At 44.4% G+C, this 20,090-nt stretch overlaps 1 protein-coding gene across 4 annotated transcripts in view; it reads left to right on the top strand.

The window, feature by feature from the left end:
* ZC3H18 (zinc finger CCCH-type containing 18) overlaps positions 1-20,090 on the top strand; it is a 62,090-nt gene that overhangs the window by 10,469 nt on the left and 31,531 nt on the right. For all 4 annotated transcript variants that reach the window (XM_061594131.1, XM_061594129.1, XM_061594130.1 and 1 more), the window contains 7 exons: positions 3,388-3,472; positions 5,072-5,226; positions 7,590-7,682; positions 9,885-10,042; positions 11,712-11,744; positions 14,931-15,057; positions 15,938-16,200. In XM_061594131.1, coding sequence (XP_061450115.1) covers positions 3,388-3,472; positions 5,072-5,226; positions 7,590-7,682; positions 9,885-10,042; positions 11,712-11,744; positions 14,931-15,057; positions 15,938-16,200 — 914 coding nt within the window. The remainder of the gene's footprint in view (positions 1-3,387; positions 3,473-5,071; positions 5,227-7,589; positions 7,683-9,884; positions 10,043-11,711; positions 11,745-14,930; positions 15,058-15,937; positions 16,201-20,090) is intronic.

The raw sequence follows: 20,090 nt of genomic DNA, 5'->3' as shown, positions 1-20,090 counted from the left end.
CAACACTTACTCCCCCCTTTCTGCTTTCTAGATCTCCTGCACACACAAATGGGTGTTTCCACTGGTACTTTTTCATCAGGAGGAATCTTAATAGCATCACATGGCACTGCCATTGCTGGAGTGGCCAGATGCTTGTCAGTTTCATGTCAGGTCATTCATTCTGAGCACCCTCATTCAGAAAAGCCTAGAAGCAAAGGGATGCCACAGTGGAGATGCAATGGCAGTGCAAAGGGATGCAATGGCAGTGCTGACTAGAGGCCAGGAGTTTCATTTGCAGAATCTCTCGGGAAGAATGGAGAAAGCTTTTTCAAGCATGTTGAGTTTCTGCTCCATCCCTGCCCTGCATTCCTGGGCTGCGTACACACCATACCTGTAAAACACATTTCCCATCCCCACCCCAATTTGCTTGTGTCCGGAAGCTTGATTGTGAACTCTTTACATACACATAGCATAGCTTATGTCTGTTCATGCAAGCTTGGCATTTCTGCATAATGACTAGCCCTAAAACCTACCTGCTTCTATTGCCAGTCAGTCTATTAAAGAGAGCATAGCAGAGGCATAACTCATCCTGGATGGGCTATTTAATCCAGTACTTATGCTTTGCATTTCCATGAAGTTCTCTGTGATAAATGCTATACAGGGCTACCCCTCTAGCCAGTTCTCAGACATAAGCTGCTATTGGGCATGTTGTCATGAATCCTCTTCCAGATGCTTTCCTTTCTTCCTTGCTAAATTTTCAAGTTTGCAAGGAGCTTGTACAGTTCTACAGAATGTGATTGGTTGCATTGCTCTGCTTGCATTTGGGCATAATACAGGGGCTTAGCCATTTTCCAGGCAAGGCAGTAGGATGCCTTTTTTCCTGCTTTGTGAATTAGTCTTGTGAGGCATGTTGCTTCTGCAGGGTAAACAAAGATGATGTCTCAAATATATTTGCATTAATTAGAATTGCTTGCCAGCCAGTCTGCGCAAGCCATTTACAGAGCTTCTGTGATGTCATGGAATGTTCATAAACATCATAGCTGCTGAGAGTGACACTGCCAGCAGTATAATGTTTACACATCAGCACAGCTTCTTTGAAGGAAGTGGGAGACTGGTTTAGATTGGAGAAAGTCCTTACGTAGGGCTGGAGATGCTGTATGCTTGTGCCGGGATGAACCACAGGGACATGGAGTAATGAGGTCAAAAAGGGGGAAGGGGGAATCATCTTTAGTGGCAGGACTCTAATGTAGCTTATTTGAGTCTCTCAAATTCTCAGGGAATGGATGCTAAAGATCCTGCCAGGGGTTTGGTGGATCTCATCTCAGAAATCACATGTGCTAAAGAGAGCGGGTGACCTTCTCCATCAGTTGCCCAGACTTGGGACCTGAGGGAAGTGAAAGGGCACGATGAAACGAGTGTGAAATTTGACATTCATCTAGCCTTTGAAAGTCTTCTTTTGCCTACATTTGAAGGCAGCAGTGGTCTTGAAAGCCCTGTAGCCAACAGGTAAATCTGGGGTTGTGGAGTAATTGTGTTCCTCCCAGGAAGCTGTTACAATAAATTCGTGAAGTAGTAAAGTAACCAAAAAAGAAAAGAAAAGAAGGCAGACTGCCATTGAGGACAGAGCTGAAAGCGATGAGAATATGGCACTGTGGCTTCTCCCTGCCTGTTGCTGATGCCTCAGTTAGAAGAGGCTCCAAGGGCAGAGTAGAAGGTGCCCATTAGAGTCCCTGCTCCATAGCAATGTTCTTGTTTAAAAGAGCAACGTGGTTGTGATGTTGCTTAAGGGAAGCAGGACTTACCTTCACTACCTAGTCTCTTCAAAAATTGAAGAAGGAAGTTGAGAGGTCAGACAACAAGGCCTGCTATTTCTATGCTATCCATATGAACGTGCAAAGCGGCCCTGTACCAAGTCAGGCCATTTGTCTGGCTATTCTGACCATTCATCACCTGTCCTAATTGGCACCTGGTGCCCTCCTGATGTTGTAGACCTCTGGTCCCATCGGTCCCAGACACCGTGGCCAGTGGTCAAGAATGGTAGCGATGAAGGCGACAGCATCTGGAGGTTGGATGCCCCAGTTTTAGGTGGATTGAGCCTGGCGTTGTTCTGCATACAAAACGTGTAATCCACCACTGAACCAACTCCCTACCCCCACCCCAAAAGATGCCAGCGGTAGAACCTCTGGCCTTGTGTCTCTAAAGCAAATGCTCTGCTGAGCTACAGCCCCTCGTTTGATTAAAAGCAGTCTTGCTTTTGCTGTCTGGTCTTTCCGAGTGATTAATTTTGAAGACTGTCATAAAGAACGTCCAGCTTTCTCTCTCCACGTGTTGTGCTGTAGTGTGGCTTCCCATTTTCATGACAAAGTAAGAGCCATACCACATTGTGATTTTGTGCGGTACTTCCCAAAAGAGGGATGTAATGGGAGAGGGGGATGTTGTGGCAATGAACAGTGAAATGGTTTTAATTCACTCTCTTAAGAGCTGCTGGTAACACAGATTGCCTTTGAACTTAATAGTGTGGAACCCATCTGCGTACCTGGCATCCTACAGATCTATGAATAGGAGAATCCTAGAAATAAAACACTTCTGTGGGAGGCAGTAAGCAGGAGGCAGGGAGGGGGAATTTTAAGAAAATCTCTTCCAGGTTAATTTATCCTTCATTGAAATTATCTTGTGCAAATCAAGCAGTCTCTGCATACTTGTTTAAAGCTTTTGATCTTTGAAGCTTTACTCAGAACCCAAGTCTTGGACAATCTGCAATATTTTGGCAGAGTTGCAAGTGGTAGAAAGGGATAGATAGCTGAAAAGAGAACAAGAGTGGTGCCATTGGTTAGAATGCTGGACTATGACCTAGGAGACCAGGGTTCGAATCCCCATTCAACCATGAAGCTCACTGAATGACCGTGGGCCAGTCACTGTCTCTCCGGGTGGTTGTGAGAATAGAATTGGGAGGTGGAGAATCATGTATACCACCTTGAGCTCCTTGGAGGGAAAAAAAAGATATAAATAAATAAAATAAGAGATGGCGCTATAAATGTGGTAGTGGGAAGGTCACTGGCAGTTGAGAGGAAGTGAGAAGTCTGCAGCACCCAGAAGCTCTGGGCTTGCCACTCTGAACATCCGTAAACAGACCTTCTGACTCTTAAGGGCCAGCAGTCCTCAGAAGCAGCAGAGAAAGGCAACTGGGGAAAGTGGGAGGATGGGCAAGGACTAGGGTGTACCTTTTACGGCTGGTCTAACGTAGCTCACTGTTGAGGAGCAACTGGATGGAAGATGTTTGGCTTCCCCTGTCTCCCAGTATGCAACTAACTCCTTGGCCGCTTCATGCACCTTGACTGAAAGGTGGTGGTGATGGAAATACCTTTGGCAGAACTGCCTTTTAAATACCTGTCCCTCTGTGTCTTTCAGGATGACGATCTGGAGGAGGGAGAGGTAAAAGACCCCAATGACAGGAAAGTGAGGCCTCGTCTCACCTGCCGGTTTTTCATGAAAGGTAGGAGCCAAGCCCAAGAGCTCCCTCCCTCCTTGAGCTTGCAGAGGCAGCTGGGAGGATTTAACACCTCTGTCATCCATATCCATGTGGCTTCTCAACATACTACATTATCCAGGATTGCTTCTGGGTTCGAGTCGCACCAGTTGAAAAGTTTTCACAGTGAGCATCACTAAAGGACTTCATTAGGGGGAATCCTGCTGGATCAGACCATGACTGGTCCACCTGGAATCATATTGTTTCTAGCAATGGCCACTCATACTGTAGGGGGGCCTTCGCCACCCTAGTGCCTTCCAGATGTTTTGGAGTACAGCTCCCATCACCACAGCCAATGCTGGCAGAGGCCAATGGGAGTTGTAATCCCAAACATCTGGAGGATACCAGGTTGGGAAAGGCTGCTTTAGGGAATCTTGCAAGCTGGGCATGAAGCAAGAGCCATCCTCCTGCTTGTCCCATATGCCTTTGCATATGGACACTCCATTCAGCTGCTGGGCCTGAACTCTTGCTGACATAGATACAGCAGGTAGCAATCAGATTTCCCGAGGCCTTTTTAAGTACAGGTTTAATTAGTTGGCTTTAATGCTGTTTTTCAAAGTTGCTTTTTATTTGCGTGTGTTACAATCTTTTTAGCTGCATTATGTCAGCTGCCCTAGAAAGGGTAGGATATAAATTCTCAATATAAATAAAGCCGCCACATCTTGAGATAGCATTGCTTTTGAAGGATTTGTGGGTGGGTGGTAGGGAAATGGGAGGAGGCTGGGGAAGCTTGCTTAATGACGAGCTGAGCTTCGTGAATATACAAAATACACTGTTAATTTCCAGCTGTAGTATAATTCACGCACAATTCAATAAAAATAAGGACTAGGAGGTGTGGGGTTTTGTTTAAAGCATACATTATGTTTTAAAACAGATTATAAAAAAAAACCCAAACCCCATCCACTTGTCATTTCCAGTTCTGAATAGAAATTGCATCTGAGTAAAAATAATAATTCTGAAGCGGACTTGGGTTTGTTTTTAGATGGTGGATATCTGTATTGTGGCAGACATCCTTGTGGAAGAGGCACTCCTTCGTATACAAGAGAATAGACTCTTTTAAGATGGTACTTTCCATCTGCAATTTTTATAAAAAGTGATTATTGAATGGCACCTTTTTAAGTTACTCAGAAGGTTTTAAATCGATTGAACAATGCACGCCTAGTTCTGAGAATTCATGTATGCTGACCACCTTCCAAGCTCAGAGGTTGAACTAGCAATAAAGTGACACTTGTCAGGCAATGAAAAGGTGAGCCTCTATTTGGCTCTTTGGTCAAGGATACAACCCTCTTCAAGCCCTGCTAGGTTCTAATACCTAGAAGGGGAAGGTGGGCAGTTCACTGAGCCACATTTGCTGTTCTTGGGACCTGGGCAGTTTTTAAAGAAGTGGCAGCCATGAAATAAAATGGAATACATCAGCACAACATTGCTCCTCTGATTCATGCGCTGTGCTATTTTTGTTTTTAAAGGCTGATTTGGTCTCCTCTACAAAGGTAGAATATACTCCAGTCACATTTTTTACTTTCTTGTGCATGAAGACTGTAAAACATCTGTGCATTTCTTCCACAGGGCACTGCACTTGGGGTATGAACTGCCGCTTTATTCATCCTGGTGTGAATGACAAAGGAAACTACTCTTTGATCTCCAAGCCAGATCCTTTCTCTCCTAATGGTGCACCACCTATTGGCCCTGGGCCTCATCCTCTGATGCCAGCCAATCCTTGGGTATAGTAATACACTATATGTGATTTTAAAATTCTTGGTTTGATTCGGAAGTCTGTGAGACTGACTAGGCCACATTGCATTAGAAGCTGTGCAAATGCTGGGGAATGTGAGGAGTGTCATGTTGGCATTTACAGGACTCGCATCTTCTCTTGTGTTGATCTGCTGGTGATTGCAGAAGCTGCAGGGAGGGGGCAGTGCAGCACCTTTGGATCACATGCAAGCTCCAGCACTGTTTTGTGAGGCCTGTGGGTTCTTATTTTAGAAACATCTCATCTACTATTCTAGAAAAGCAGCGGTATACTGAGTCCTGTACTGTCAGCTCTTATTGGAGCTGCTGGGGGAAAAAACTGTGTCGGTCAACAAGGGCTCATTTTGCACGCCATTACTTGAGATCTCTTAGTTGGGTATGTACCACGGCTCAGCGAAGTGACCTCGTATGCTGAGGTCACACACAGTGCCACTGAACCATAGCCCTATAAGCCACATACTTAAAAGCACGTTTGTAAGAACGTGAGAAGAGCCCTGCTAGATCAGGCCAGTAGCCCATCTAGTCCAGCATCCTGTTTTCACAGTGGCCAACCAGATGCCCCAGTGGGAAAGCCTGCAAGCAAGACCTGAACACAACAGCACTCTCCCCTCCTGCGGTTTCCAGCAACTGGTGTTTGGAGGCAGGCTGCCTCTGACCTTGGAGGGAGGATTGTAACCTTCTAAGCATAAGGGCGTATTTCCTGAAGCAGAGTTGGCTAACCTGTGGCCCTCCAGAGGTTGCTGGACTACAACTCCCATCATCTCTGGCCATTGGGCATGCTGGCTGGGGCTGATGAGAGTTGGAGTTCAAGAACATCTGGAAGCCTAAGGTTCCCAATCCTTGACCTTCCAACCAGACAGGAAGGGGGGAAAGAAAATGAGCTTTACACATACAGGTATCTTTCAGTCTAGTTTGTGTATCTAGGGTTGAATCTTTGATGATTATGATTTCTAACTTGTCTTTTAGGGTACATATGCTAAACATACTCTGGGGTGGCAAGCGGGTGGCAAGGCTGTACTGCAAAGCGGGGCACAATCCTTCCTCGCTTTTTCAAACTTGTTTCCCGGAAAGAAGCTTCATTAAAGGCTGCTTAGCTCATGTTCCAGATCATGTCTATTCTCCACTTGAAAACCCAAGTTCTTTTTAACTTCCATGCAAATATATGTCTTAGTTTCCATTGCTGTTGAGATCCTTGGAATGCAACCTTCTGACCACCTTGCAGGTTTCATGGAAAGTACAGAACCCTCCATGTGTAGAGAGAGTGCAGCTGCCATATTAAGGAACGTTCTCTTAATTCTGCTGAAATTCTAATACCAAGCAGTCTGGATAGACAATAATCATGCAAATTTGGAGCAAGAGTCTGAGTCATTTTTAAAAACATAAAAGTTTTCTTATGTGGCACACTATTGCACTCATGGTGGGACTACCCTAAGATAAGAGACTTTTGGAAATGGGCTTTTGTTGAAGTTTCTATTAGTACTGGCCAGTCTTTAAATCCAGACCCAGGGACAGTTCTTCTCATGTTGGAGGGTGACCTGAATCCCTCTCTGGTACATAAAGAACTGGTTTATTTTCTGCTGATGGCAGCTAGAATGGCAGTCGCTAAAAAAATGGAAAACTCCTGCTGGCCCTTCCAAGGAGGACTGGTGATCTCTTGAGTATGGAACTTAACTTTATCTGAACGCCTTATGCAACACCTTCAGGTACTGAGAGGCGAAACTAAACATGACCAATCCAATACTGTATGGTTTCCTTTCTTAGGCTATATAAAAGGGAATAAAGGGACACCCCCCCCGACACATGCTTCTCTTTGGAGAGGATATTTGAATAATGCATATTTATCTGTTGGTAATCCATGGCTGTGAAGAGGGAAGGTATGCAACCTGACAGCTATATTATGCCTGACATGCAACTTACTTAACTGTACGTTACTCTGGTTAGTTGTTTTTCTTGTTATCATAAAATTATAAATAAAAAGTTTAAAAAAGTTTTTCTTATCAGTAGCCTAAGATTTTTCATTATAATTTATACTGAAGTTAAAACAAGCACTTTTTAAAGGTTTTTCTTCCCCTTGGAGAAGGCAGCCTCTTTAACCTTACAAGACTGCTTTATCTCAAAGTCTTTTAATATAGGAAAGTCAAATTCCTTATTGTTCTATATAAATATCATTTTTACACCCCCTTGGCAAATTTGACTTCCCAGTGCCACCAGATGGGAGGCGATAGGCAGCTAGCCAAATGGCTGATCCATGCTTTGGCAGGAGGGCAAAGTGGGTGTGATGAACATGTGTGTCACCTCTTTCTGGGACCGTCCTTTTCTTTTTTTTTCTTAACAGGGAGGCCCTGTAGTTGATGAACTCTTGCCCCCACCACCTCCAGACCCTCCAGCAGAAAGTGCTTGGGAACGAGGACTCCGCCACGCCAAAGAGGTAAAACAGCAGCCCAGGGACATACCCAACAGGGGAAATGCATCTGGATCAGGGTACAAATGAGGCTGCCTCACACAGGTATTCACAATGCCCTCCAAATCAGAGCCTGGAGAACTAGGAATGAGCAGGCACAAGCTTTGGGTTTGTCTGCTCACACACAAGGGGAGGGAATAAGCAGCATTTGTGAATTGCACCAAACTGCAGTTTCCCCCATTCAGACAAAAAGGGAAACTGTGTGTTGCTCTTTCTAGCGACTTGCAATCAAAAGCTTCTCATCTCCTCCCATCGCGCTCTGGGGGGGACAGAGAGAGCATGCAGGCCCAAGCCTCACCCCGGCTTGTTCTCATTGTGTCCAAATTGGGTCCTTAGAGGCAGCCAGTTGGTCTTCCTTTTCAGATAGTGTCAACTCTTCTCCAAGTTCTCTGGCAGTGATTCCCCCCCCCCAGCTCTGCTACTTGTGGTTGTGCAACTGGAGATGCTATGGACAAGACCTGGCACCTTTTGCATGCAAAGCACATTCTCTTCCATTGAGCTGCAGCCCTTTCTTGTAGTAAGCAAGTTGTTTCCTCCGTGACCACGTGCAATGTTATCTCTCTCTTTTGTTTGGGGCAAGTTCCCTGGGAAACCGTATTTAAATGTTTAGTCAACTGACAAAACTATGTGTCTTTTTCAAAAAGCTGAGGTTGCTATGCAGACTACCCTTGAAAGCATAAAGCAAAAGCTACGTCAAGTTATATTGAGTCTTAGTCATCCTGAGGTCACTGTGGCTTGTGCATGGTGCCACGTGATACTCCATTGTGAACCTGCATGACAGCCAATCGTTGCCATGCCCAGTTCCATGATCTTACTCTGGCTGATGAGACTGGTTTTTGAACATCCAAATAATGGAGTCTGACTCTCTGGAGCCTCTCAAAAGCCACCAGCAGCACAGCTGCAGAGCGAAGAAACAAGCATTCCAAGCAGGGCTGTGGAGTCGGAGTCGGAAGCAATTTTGGGTGGAGTCAGAGTCGGTAGAAATGTACTGACTCCGACTTCAAAATAAAATTAATATTTTAATATTAATATTAATTTATTAATATTAATACATTAATATACATTTGCCATTTATGAAGGAGTCAGAGTCGAAGTCAGACAGTAGAAAAATAGAGAGTCGGAGTTGAAGGCTTGACATACCGACTTCACAGCCCTGATTCCAAGATGCATTTATTTTTTAAAACAAATGAGCAGGAGCAGAAGTGTATCAATCATTCTTGATGCATTAGTTTATTATATCCAAAATGCTTAATATGCCTTGTTGGTAATACTTAATTGTAAATCATTTTGAGTGCCTATCAGAAGAGCTAGATCAACAAATAAGGGCCAAGTTGCATATTTTTAAAAAATAAAATAAAGCATGCTCAACACATCACTTTTACTCTGGAGAAAAAGCAGCCATGAGGTCCTGATTTGGAACATGTTCCCAATCTGGATTGGGGGCTTGTGCTGGTTTCCTACCAAATATTTTTCTCCTTCCCCTGACTGCTACCTATCCTGAAGGTGCTATTTGCAGTAAGCCAGCCTTCCCTGACCTGATTCAGGTCAGGAGCATATTTCCAAATGCTTCCCCCTACCCTGAAATAATAAGAAATGGCCAGTTTTCAAAATAATAGTTTAAGCATGCTTTTGAAAAAGTGGGGAATGTTCAGCTAAGGCCTACCCAGAGTAGAGCCACTGAAATTAGTGCACCTAAGCCAGCAATGTCTTAACTACAGTGGGTCTGCTCTGAGTGGGACTAATTCTGAATGCCACACAATGTGCTTATTTAGTTTAGCCCTAACATGCAGTTCTGAGAGTCTCATTGTGGTTCTAAAAGAATCTGAGAGAGTGAAATGTTATCTCAGGGTTGTGATGTATTTTAAAATGAGCCAGAATATTAAGATTTTTTTTAAAGTGTCTAGTTTTGTTTTGTTTTTAATCTGAGAAATAAATTGAAATTTAGATGAGGTATTAACACTCCCCGCAGGGATTCAGGTCTGCATGTACCATGTCTAGGTTTTGCTGCCTCTTCTCTAGAGTAGCCTTTGCCAACCTGGTGCCCTCCAGATGGTCTGGACTTCAACTTCCATCTGCCTCAGCCAGCGGATGGAATCTAAAACCTCTGGAGAGCACCAGATTGGCGAAGGCTGTTTCAGACTGGCTACTCCTTCCCTCTCACCCTCTTAGGTGTTGAAAAAGGCCACAATGAAGAAGGAGCAGGAGCCTGATTTTGAGGAGAAGCGGTTTACAGTGACCATTGGGGAGGATGAGCGCGAGTTTGACAAAGAGAATGAATTTTTCCGAGACTGGAACTATCGTATCACTCGAGATGTTCAGGACTCAACGTAAGATGCCACCTCGATCTGCTAGCTATGTGTTGTGGAGGGAGAGTGAATCGTACTACAGTCCACCAGGGGGTGGTGTTGACTTACCCAGCACTCGTTTATAGTTCTTAGGAGTAACGCAGAGACTCTATTAGCTTAAGAGGCGACCTGCCTTCAGGACCCCTTCCTGAGTGCACAGTGGGGCTCTTTTCCTCTTTGCAATTCTGAAGTGTCATGGCCCATTTGTTTTTTCATTTCAACTGTCTTCTTTTTATCACCCAATTGAAAACAGCCAGTCAACTCTACTCTCTCATCTCTCCTTCCCCACCCCCACACCCCCGGTGCAATTCCCCATATCATCCTTGCTTCTAATACTTGGAAGGTTTTCAGCATTGCTGTGTTGCAAGGTGGGCCCCATCCTTTCAAAAAGTAGATCAGGCAGACTTCTCTGGAGATCCAGCAGCCATGAGTGGGCTGGTGTGTAAGGATCACAGTCCTGGTTGGCATGTCAGCTGATCTTAGCCTTCATGGGTCACCCCAACGGATCAATAACTCACAAGCCTTAACCTAGTTAGTGTGGGCAGTGCACTGAGTGAGGGGAGCCTAGGACGATAAAGTTAAAAAAAAAAAACACCTTTCATCTCTGGTGTGATGGAAAGATGACCTCTAGACAGTTGCTTCACTAACATTTGGTATAATGATGATCTCAGGTTCACTTTAAAAAAAATTAAATTAAAACAAGTTTCTGGTCCATATGATTGTGAAAATAAACTTGGAAGCAAAACCTCAAAAGCTGGGCACTGAAGCAGAGCTGCAAATGGGTCAAGTTGGTTGTTGGGAAAGCTCTGGATTTCAGGCTTCCTGCTCCTCCTTGGGGTCAGGAAAAGCAAAATGAATTCTGCAGTGATGCACCTTTTTCATCATTTGTTCAGGATGCAGAATTCAGCTTTTCTTTGCACATAGTCTTTAATAAACACCCTGTCCACCATAATAATGGAAAAGGTGGTTTTTCTGCAGCTTTCCATTTCTAAAAATTCATGGATACAGTGCCAATCAAATTGGACATTTGCTTTGTTAACTTGCTTTGTTAAGCTGATTGTAGTTCATGTGCTATTGAGGCTAGTATTTATTTATTATTTGATTTATATCCCATTGTTCCTCCCAGTGGTAAGTCTAGTATGCTGAGCAATTTTCACTGCCTTCACTTTTCCCTTCAAAATTTAAAAACTGTGGGGAAGCTGTATGCAGTTGAGTTGTCATGTCTTAAAATATTTACAAATGTTCCAGTACAACTAAATTCTAAATAAAGCTTTATTTGTTTAACAGTTTAAGCCACACTTTAATGTGTTTTATTGGTTCTTCCCCCCCCCCTCAAATATTTCAATTTAACTACTTTTGGCTAAAATGGGAAAACTTGTGAGATTTATGCAGCACCTAAAATTACCACAAGTGTGCTTCTTTGTCTAGTTTTTGTTTACTAAATAGATCCGATGTGCAAAATTGCAAAATTGCAAAATTTTCCAATTCAGAATTTTCCAGAAGACTTGTATCAGTGCCCTTCCCCTAAGAGTTAATTTTTTTAAAAATAATTTTAACTTGCATTGAGATTAGCTTGTGATGTGTGAAGATGGCTGACACCTTCATAAATCTCCTCTTCCTCCCCCCCCCCCCCGTTTCTTGAAAACTCCAGTGAGGCGGACATCAAAGAGAACATTAACTTTGGGTAAGTAGTCTTTAATCTCTGTTGTGCTTACAGCTGGGACATGTTGCTTTCATTGTGATCCCTTGCAATCTTAGGAATTCTTAGGTTAATGCTGGCCATTGCATAAGGCTTGGCTTCCAGTTGACCAAATCTTACTGGGTGCATTCAGGTGTGGAGGTTGCCAGGTGTTGGCAAGGTCATGTAAAAGTTTACAGTAACTGCAATGTTCCTAAGTAATTATACATCCTGAAGTCTAGACAATGGTGTTCATTTTCTGGTGACATCCCCACAAGGGAGGCTGCGGAGCAGAACCGCAGCTGTGGTGACAACAGCTGAGTTTCCTTAACTCTTCATTTATTCTTCATTCTTCTTTATTTTTTCATTCACCAAACTAATAGAGGCTTTATTTCTTCTCCTTCCCTAATCAGGGCCCTCACACCTTTCTGAGCTTTCAGAGGTTGAGGAAGCCCCACCTTCAGCTGTTACCTATCTTTGTGGTACTTTGCGCGCACACCCCCCCCCCTACTGTTGTTTTTTAAAAGGTATTTAGCTAAATCCTACTCAGAATAGACCTGTTGAAATTATTGTACCTAAGTTAGTAATGTTTATTAACTTCAGTGGGTCTATTCTGAGTAGAACTAGCATGGAATACCACCTATAGCGACTGGGTAGAGACAGACATAGGTATTGTGTTATAGGTGCTGTCACATTCAGTGATAAGGATTCACATTTTTTTCTGTTTTTTAAAATATATTTTATTAAAAAACAAGAATATACATCAGCCACATAATAAACATAAATTCAAATAGATGGCCCAAGCAATGTGTCTAAAAATATCAGGGGCATCCACTGAGTTAACAAAAACCAAAAGGACAATAAACAGAGAATTACAAATTCCTTCAAATAAACTCAGATGGAATGAAAGTCTGAAACAGTTGGGTAAAATAAACTTACACCAAATTGCAACAATATCCTTGGTCTTCCTGTGGTCTTTAAGTGGTAGGTTGGCTTCTCCCAAATGGCAATAAACACCTTTGAATACCATCCATCCAAAGTAACACACAAGGAATCTTTCCAGCACTGTGAAATGACCAATCGGTCTGCAACCATTAAATAAATTGCTAGCTCTTTCCACACAATAGTTGCATTACTCCCTTCAAACACTGACAGTAAACACAGTTTTGGGCCCTATTTTCTTTAAGCCCTGTGCATGAATGCCATGTGCATTATCATTAGGGTTGCTCTGACATTAGGAGGCAATACAGAGGCACTGGTTGTTCACTGGTTCAGAGTTGTTCATGCTCTGGTAACTTCTAGACTGGACTACTGCAATGCGCTCTACGTTGGGCTGCCCTTGAAGACTGTTCGGAAACTACAACTAGTCCAGAATGCAGCGGCCAGATTGCTGACGCAGACCAGAAGGTCTGCTCATATAACACCTGTTCTGGCCCGTCTGCACTGGCTTCCTGTTTGTTTCCGGGCTAGATTCAAAGTGCTGGTTTTGACCTATAAAGCCCTACACGGCATGGGACCGCAATACCTGGTGGACCGCCTCTCCCAATATGAACCTACCCGGACACTGCGCTCAACATCTAAGGCCCTCCTCCGAGTGCCATCCCATCGAGAAGCTCGGAGGGTGGTGACTAGAACCAGGGCCTTTTCTGTGGTGGCCCCCAAACTGTGGAACAGCCTTCCCGATGAGGTGCGCCTGGCGCCGACGCTACTATCTTTTCGGCGCCAGGTGAAAACCTTTTTATACTCCCAGGCATTTTAATGTGTGTTTTAATGGTATTTTCATCATTATTTGCCTATTCTAGACAGGGTTGCACTCCCTTTGGAAGAGCAGGTCTATATTTTGGGGGTGCCCCTAGATGCATCTTTATTGCTGGAGACTCAGGTAGCATCAGGGGCTAGGAGTACCTTTTGCCAGCTACGGCTGGTACACCAACTATGGCCGTCCTTAGAGTAGGATAATGTAGGCACTGTGATTCATGCATTGGTAACCTCAAGACCTGATTATTGCAATGTGTGTGGCTTACCTTTGGGCTGGTCCAGAAGTTCCAGCTGGTGCAAAATGTGGTGGCTAGACTGATGGTGGGGACAGACAACTGCTAGCATATAACACTCATGCTTAAAAGCTTGCACTGGCTGCCCATGGGTTACTACGCCAGGTTGAAGGAGCTTGTATGAATTTATAAGGCTCTTACCAACTTGTGTCCAAGACCACATTCACCAGACATTTATTCCATTTTATAAGCAGTCATGGCTTCCCCAAAGAATCCTGGGAAGTGTGGTTTGTGAAGGGTGCTGAGAGTTGCTAGGAAACGGCCTGTTCCCGTCACAGAGCTACAATTGCCAGAGTGGTTTAACAGTCAATCCCTCACCATAGGGAATTCTGGGAACTGGAGTTCTGTAAGGGGAGAGGGGGTCTCTCCTAACAACTCTCAGCACCTTTCACAAACTACACTAACCAGGATTCTTTGGGAGAAGCCATGACTGTTTACAGTGGAATAATAGTGGGATAAATGTACAGTGTGAATGTGGCCCTGGATACCTTGAGGATCACCTGGTCCTTTATATACTTGCCCAATCAGTGAGATCTTTGGGGGAGTCTCTGCTAGTGGTGCATCGTGGATCAGATGCACAGCTTGTGCCCACTGGAAGCATCTATGCATTCTGTACTGTGGGGCTGATTTTGTGGAACTCCCAGCTGAGATTAGACAGGCCCCCTCCCTGCTGAACTTCAGGTGCCTGGGAAAAAACCCCTTCTTTTTTCAGCAGGCATTTTAAAGGAAATTTTCTGCTTTTATGATTAATATTTATTGATATTACCCACTATTAAGATTTTTGTGTACACTACTTAGAAACTTCATATCAAATCCTTTAAATAAATAAATAAGTCAGCTGGACCTGAGGCTCTGGCCAAGAGCAGAGAATACTTGAGAAAGTTCTGTTCCCCCAAGCATGGATCATTATTTTCAAGGTTTATCCCATAAACAAGGAGCCTGTTAGATCATCCCCCAAAAGACAACCTGGTCAACATATCCCAGTGACTATTCCATGTGGCTCTTTTGCTCACGCGATCATTGTGTGCTAAACATGACATTGGATTCTGTTCTTAAGCAGAAATTGCTAAATGCTGTGGTTCTGGCAATAACAATGATTATATTTAACTTCAACATTTCCCTCCCTTTGATTCCTCTGCAGATCTGACCCTTATACGGATCCTTACTATGATTATGACATAGAACGCTTCTGGAGAGGTGGACAGTATGAGAACTTTCGGGTACAATACACCGACCCAGATCCATACCGGAACTACAGACTGAGCAAGGTCAGTATATGCATCCTCCTGGGCTTCCTCTTCTCATGTGCCCAGGACCGTCTTCTGTCGTGGGCTGATTCAGACAGCTGGCTTCTGCCCAGCACAGATGACTTCTGCAGTCTCTGGCTCAGTTCCTGTGCTGCTTGAGCATCACACTCACCACTTCTGTGGCTGCATCCCATATTGCTCTGGTAACATTTGAGAAACACAATCGGTCCCATGGTGCTGACATGGGGAGTACCCATCTCATGGAAACCTCTTGTGTGCATTCTGTGCTTCATGGGAGGGGCTCAGTTCCAGGAATTAAAGAACTAAAGTTCCTAACAGCTCGGAGGCTCTTTACTTGCAGGATCACCTTTTTGCTCACTCAACCACTTAGAGCTGCTAACCGGCACTGTCACAGGTGACGCATAATGGTCCTTCCATACTTGTAAGAAATGGTTCTTTTAGTGTGGCAGCACCTACACTTTGGAACTCTATGTTTCTTGACATTGGGGAGGCGCCTTTGCTGTACTCTTTTCAGTGCCTGCTTGAAACATTTTTGTTTAGGCAAACCTGTCCAGACATATAGATTAAAACATATGTCATCTTAGATTACTGTTGATTTACTGAATGTTTTTAGCTGTCTTTCATTGATCAGTTTAATGTTTTTGGTAAACTGTTTAGAGGTTCTATTGCAGTCAACACATTTTGTTAAAACAAATGAGAAGCAGCCTCTGTGCAGTGAGAAACCAGTTGAACTGGGTTGTCTCAAGTGCTCCATCACAGCAGATGTGGCTAGCTGGAAAATATATATATATATATATATACCTTCTTACATTGTTGAAAAAAAGTAGTTATGTACCCCTGGGTCAAGACTCTTAATGTGCCTTACCTGTTCCTTCACAAGGAAAGAGAAAGAGAGCGGGAGCGGGAGACCAGACAGCGGGAGCGGGAGCGCGAACGGGAGAGAGAGCGGGAACGGGAGCGACGGCAGAGGGAGCGGGAGCGTGAAAGGGAGAGGGAGCGCGACAAGGAGCGCCAGAGAAGAAAAGAGGAGTGGGAGAGAGAGAGGGAGCGCATCAAGCGAGACGAGAAGGACCGGCAGCATCGGGACCGAGAGAGGGAGAAGGAGAAAGAGAAGCCAAAACCACGATCGCCACAGCCAGCAAGGTACAGGCTATGTTTTTTTCATGCTGTTGATGACGTGGCATGGAGGGTGCGAGGCTGATGTCTTAGGGGAACGTGGGATGGGATGTCAAGGGAAGCTCCGTGCACGGGAGAGGAAAGGAAATCTGGTTGCAATTTTATTAGCTCACACCAAATAGGGAAAGAGTTGTGTGTTTGATTCAGACGTCGTCTTTGAGGACTTTGCATTTAGAAGGCTTTGAAATCTGTGCAAGTAACATGCTTTATAGTGAGAAATCGGGTCAAAATGGAGCCTCATGAGACGCCCTGCTGTAATTGTTTTTTAAAAGCAAGGTTCTAGCCCTCCTGTCTTCTGCTGTCTTTCTCAGTAGCTTTGCAGTGGGTCGTATTGATATGGTCACCCCTTCCCTCACACTTAGATTGGGATCACAGAATTCCAGCTAGAAGAGAGCTGGCTTTCAGTTCACAAGCAGCATGCAGTTTCTTACCATTTACATTGACCTCCCACCTACCCACCCCCGGTCACACTGTGTATATGAACTGGCACTCCTGCTGTTCTGGTTTCTTATATATTGATTGTTCGCCACCTTCCTCTACTGGAAAGGTAGTCTGGTGCCATGGCAAATAACCGAACAGAACTTGCCCCATCCACTCTGTCCTCCTCCCAGGGCTACTTGTCCTTTCCTTCCAGTGGCCACTGAACCCCACTCTCCCTGCCTGTTTGTCCCCTTCTCCCTTCACTTCTTCCACCTTCTGCTCCAGTTCTTGGCAAGAAACTCCACGTAGACTGGATTAGGCACAGTAAGTGGCTTACGTAACCCTGTGTACAGAATCTGAGTTACTTTTGGCACTGAATTCAGCTAAGGATGTATTCAGTGTCATGTGTACGCAGCCTTCAGCAGGACAAGAGGTGATGGGAGAGGAGGCAAATGATGCTCAGAGAGGGTGGGAGCTGGAATTCAGCAACATCCGCAGTGCCACAGGCTCCCCACCCTTGCGGAAACGCTTTATTTCTTAGACTTGGCCAGCCGGTGTTTTCCTTTGGGACTTTTTTCTCTTATGCCGTCCATTTACCTAGCTTGCAGTTGTTATCTTGCTCTGGACATGAGGGCCCAGGAACTGCTCCCAGCACCCAAGTGTTGAGAACTTCTTTGTCTCCTTTCTGGAATTCTTGCCTTTGCTTGTTTTATGGCCCACCCTTTATCCTGAAGGAGTCCAGGGCACCAAACACATCAGCAAAACATTTTAACAATAACAAAAAAAAGCAATTAATGCATTCTAAAAACAGTTACAGATGAAAATGTTCTTCCATCCAGTGATCTCTCTACCTCCTTTGAGTTTTTAGTTTGTCAAGGTAGCATAATGCAGCTTTCTCCAACTCCCTTCAGCCCCTGCCAGCACAGCCATGCTGACTGGGGCTGATGGGAGTTGTAGTCCAAAACATCCGGGGGTAAGGGAAGGCTGGCATGACGCATCCCAGCTGCCTCTTCATCCTCACAATATAACTCACCGAGCTGATGATTAAGCAGGTGAAGTAAGGTTGATGTAAGACCGAAATGTACACCGATTGCTAAAAGCCAGGTTTCCCCAGCTCCCCAGCACCGCTTTCAGGAATGCAAGCCCGGTTCCCTGTTGCAAGAAAAATGCATTCGGATGCACCTTTTCCACACTTGCTCTTAATTGGGCCAGCATCAGTTCATTGTATTTCCTCATTATGAGTCAGCTCATCTTGGAGAAAATGATTTTTTTTTTAAAGCACTGCAGTCAGTTTTGTGGGTATCCAAGGAGTACATCCGCGCTATCGCTCAGGGCAGAAACTATGCCGATGGCAACAGCTCAGCTGGCAATATGCCAGTTTTTTGCTATTAGCTTTCATTGTGGATGAGGAAAAGTTACCAAAACTACATTTGCACGAAGAAATATCATCTGGCTTTTTAGTTTAGAGCAGCGCAGTTCCAGAAAACCATCAAGTTACTCTATGAATGACTTCTCCTAATGCTTTATCCCCCCCCCTACAACCTCTGAAGTGGCTACTGCTAAACAGCATCAGTGGAGTAAATGGGGAGATGCATTTACCTGACCTCATCTGTCCTTGTGAGCTAGCATAAACTCAGCTCCTGGATCAGATGCCATGGCCGGTTCTAGAGGGCTTTTTGTGGGGCTGTTCCCTGTATCCAGACACTCTGATGCTGCAAACCTATTTGAAAGTAAGCCCCCTTTAATACATCGTCCAAGTAAACACAGACAGGATTGTGCTGTTGAGTATGTTTTTCTAATTCCCCTTGTAAGGAACTTGTCTTCATTCTTGGATCATTCAACAGTAATAGCAAAGCTGTCTGAGCTTTTATTTACCAGAAACAAGAAGAACAGAATTAATAGGCAAAGTGACTCTCTTGGGTTGCTCTTTGTTTTTTGTTTTACAACAGCAGCAAAACTACGTCAGTCATATCTGCAAATATGATGAAGACTGCCATAAGGATAACTGAGAATTTTATTATGTGTTTTTTCCGTTTATGAGTACTTATTTTGTCTTGATGCTGTTGGGTGTATTTATATTTAATTTGTTAGTTCAGCCACTTTAATCAGTATATGACACTCTTCTTATGACGATATGGTAAAAACAGATTGCTTGCTTCTACATTTCCCCCTCCTTAAAAGTTGAGTTCTAATTATAGAGGTTCTTGAGTTCTAATAATAGATCTAAAATTATTGTTCAAATAGAATAATCTGGAGGATTGTTTAATGTATAACACCTTTAGAAATTCTTCATGTTTAACTAGCCGGCTTCCTCCTTGGCAGTAGGAGTGACTTCACATTAATTGAGTTTATTTATAGACTCCTGTGCTTTCCCTAATCATTAAATCCTGCCTCAGCTCTTGGCAACTCCAGCTTCTTGCGTAGTTTTGGGATGATGCTGTCCAAATGCTCATGTGACTTTGCTGAGGCTTCCAGATCTCAAATTCCTCCCACTGGCGGCAGCCTCTGTATAACAGATTTTGCCTTGGATGAAAATTCCTTGCAAGAAGTTTGATAAGAACAGAGGAAGCTGCCTTATACTGAATCAGACCGTCTAACTCCATCTAGCTCAGTACTGTCTACACTGACTGGCAGCGGCTCTCCAGGGCTTCAGGCAAGGGTCTCTCCCAGCCCTACCTGGAGATGCTGCTGAGGACTAAACCTGGGACCTTCTGCATGCAAAGCAGATGCTTACTGCTGAGCCACAGCCCTTCCCTACAGTCTTAAAATTCAGATTGTAAGGGCAAAACGAAAGGAGGTTGTACATGCCTGGTGTTAAAATATGGGTTTTCCAAAAATGCTTTTTTTAATCAATAATACATTTGATGTCTTTAGAATTTGAATAAAGAAAACCAGAGGAAGTCATAACTGAGTGGGCAGCTGGCTTCTTGGATGGGGACAGACGGCAGTGGGAAGCTGTGTCCCTGGTGCAGCTACCAGTTCAAGCCCAGTGGGGGGGCCCTCCCTGTCAGTGAGGAAAGGAAGGGGTGTGCTGTTTGGGGTGGACAGTAGGTCAGTGGGTCTGGGCTAGGTGGACCAGGTGGACTGAACTGTCATACCAAATGCAACCTGACGCAGCGCTGTTGTTGTTAAGTGCTCTTTACTCCTGGCAGAACTCCTTACATTCTCCTGTGCATGACAGAGACTGTAGAGGTTGATTACTTATGTTTGGTTCCTCCTCTGGTAGAGAGCCTGCTTTCTTTATTTTCTTCCTTGCACACATAGGAACATAGGATGCTGCCTTCTACTGAGTTAGACCATTGGTCCATTTAGCTTAGTATTGTCTACACTGACTGGCAGTGGCTCTCTGGGGTTTCATGCAGGATTCTCTCGCAGCCCTACCCAGAGATGCCCATGGGGGTTGAGCCTGGGACCTTCTGCATGCAAAGCAGATGCAA

The sequence above is a fragment of the Rhineura floridana genome, chromosome 13, assembly GCF_030035675.1.
Source record: "Rhineura floridana isolate rRhiFlo1 chromosome 13, rRhiFlo1.hap2, whole genome shotgun sequence".
In the NCBI taxonomy this organism is placed as follows: Eukaryota; Metazoa; Chordata; class Lepidosauria; order Squamata; family Rhineuridae; genus Rhineura; species Rhineura floridana.
Note: the sequence above shows the minus strand (reverse complement) of the source record. Positions and strands in the feature narration are given on the sequence as shown.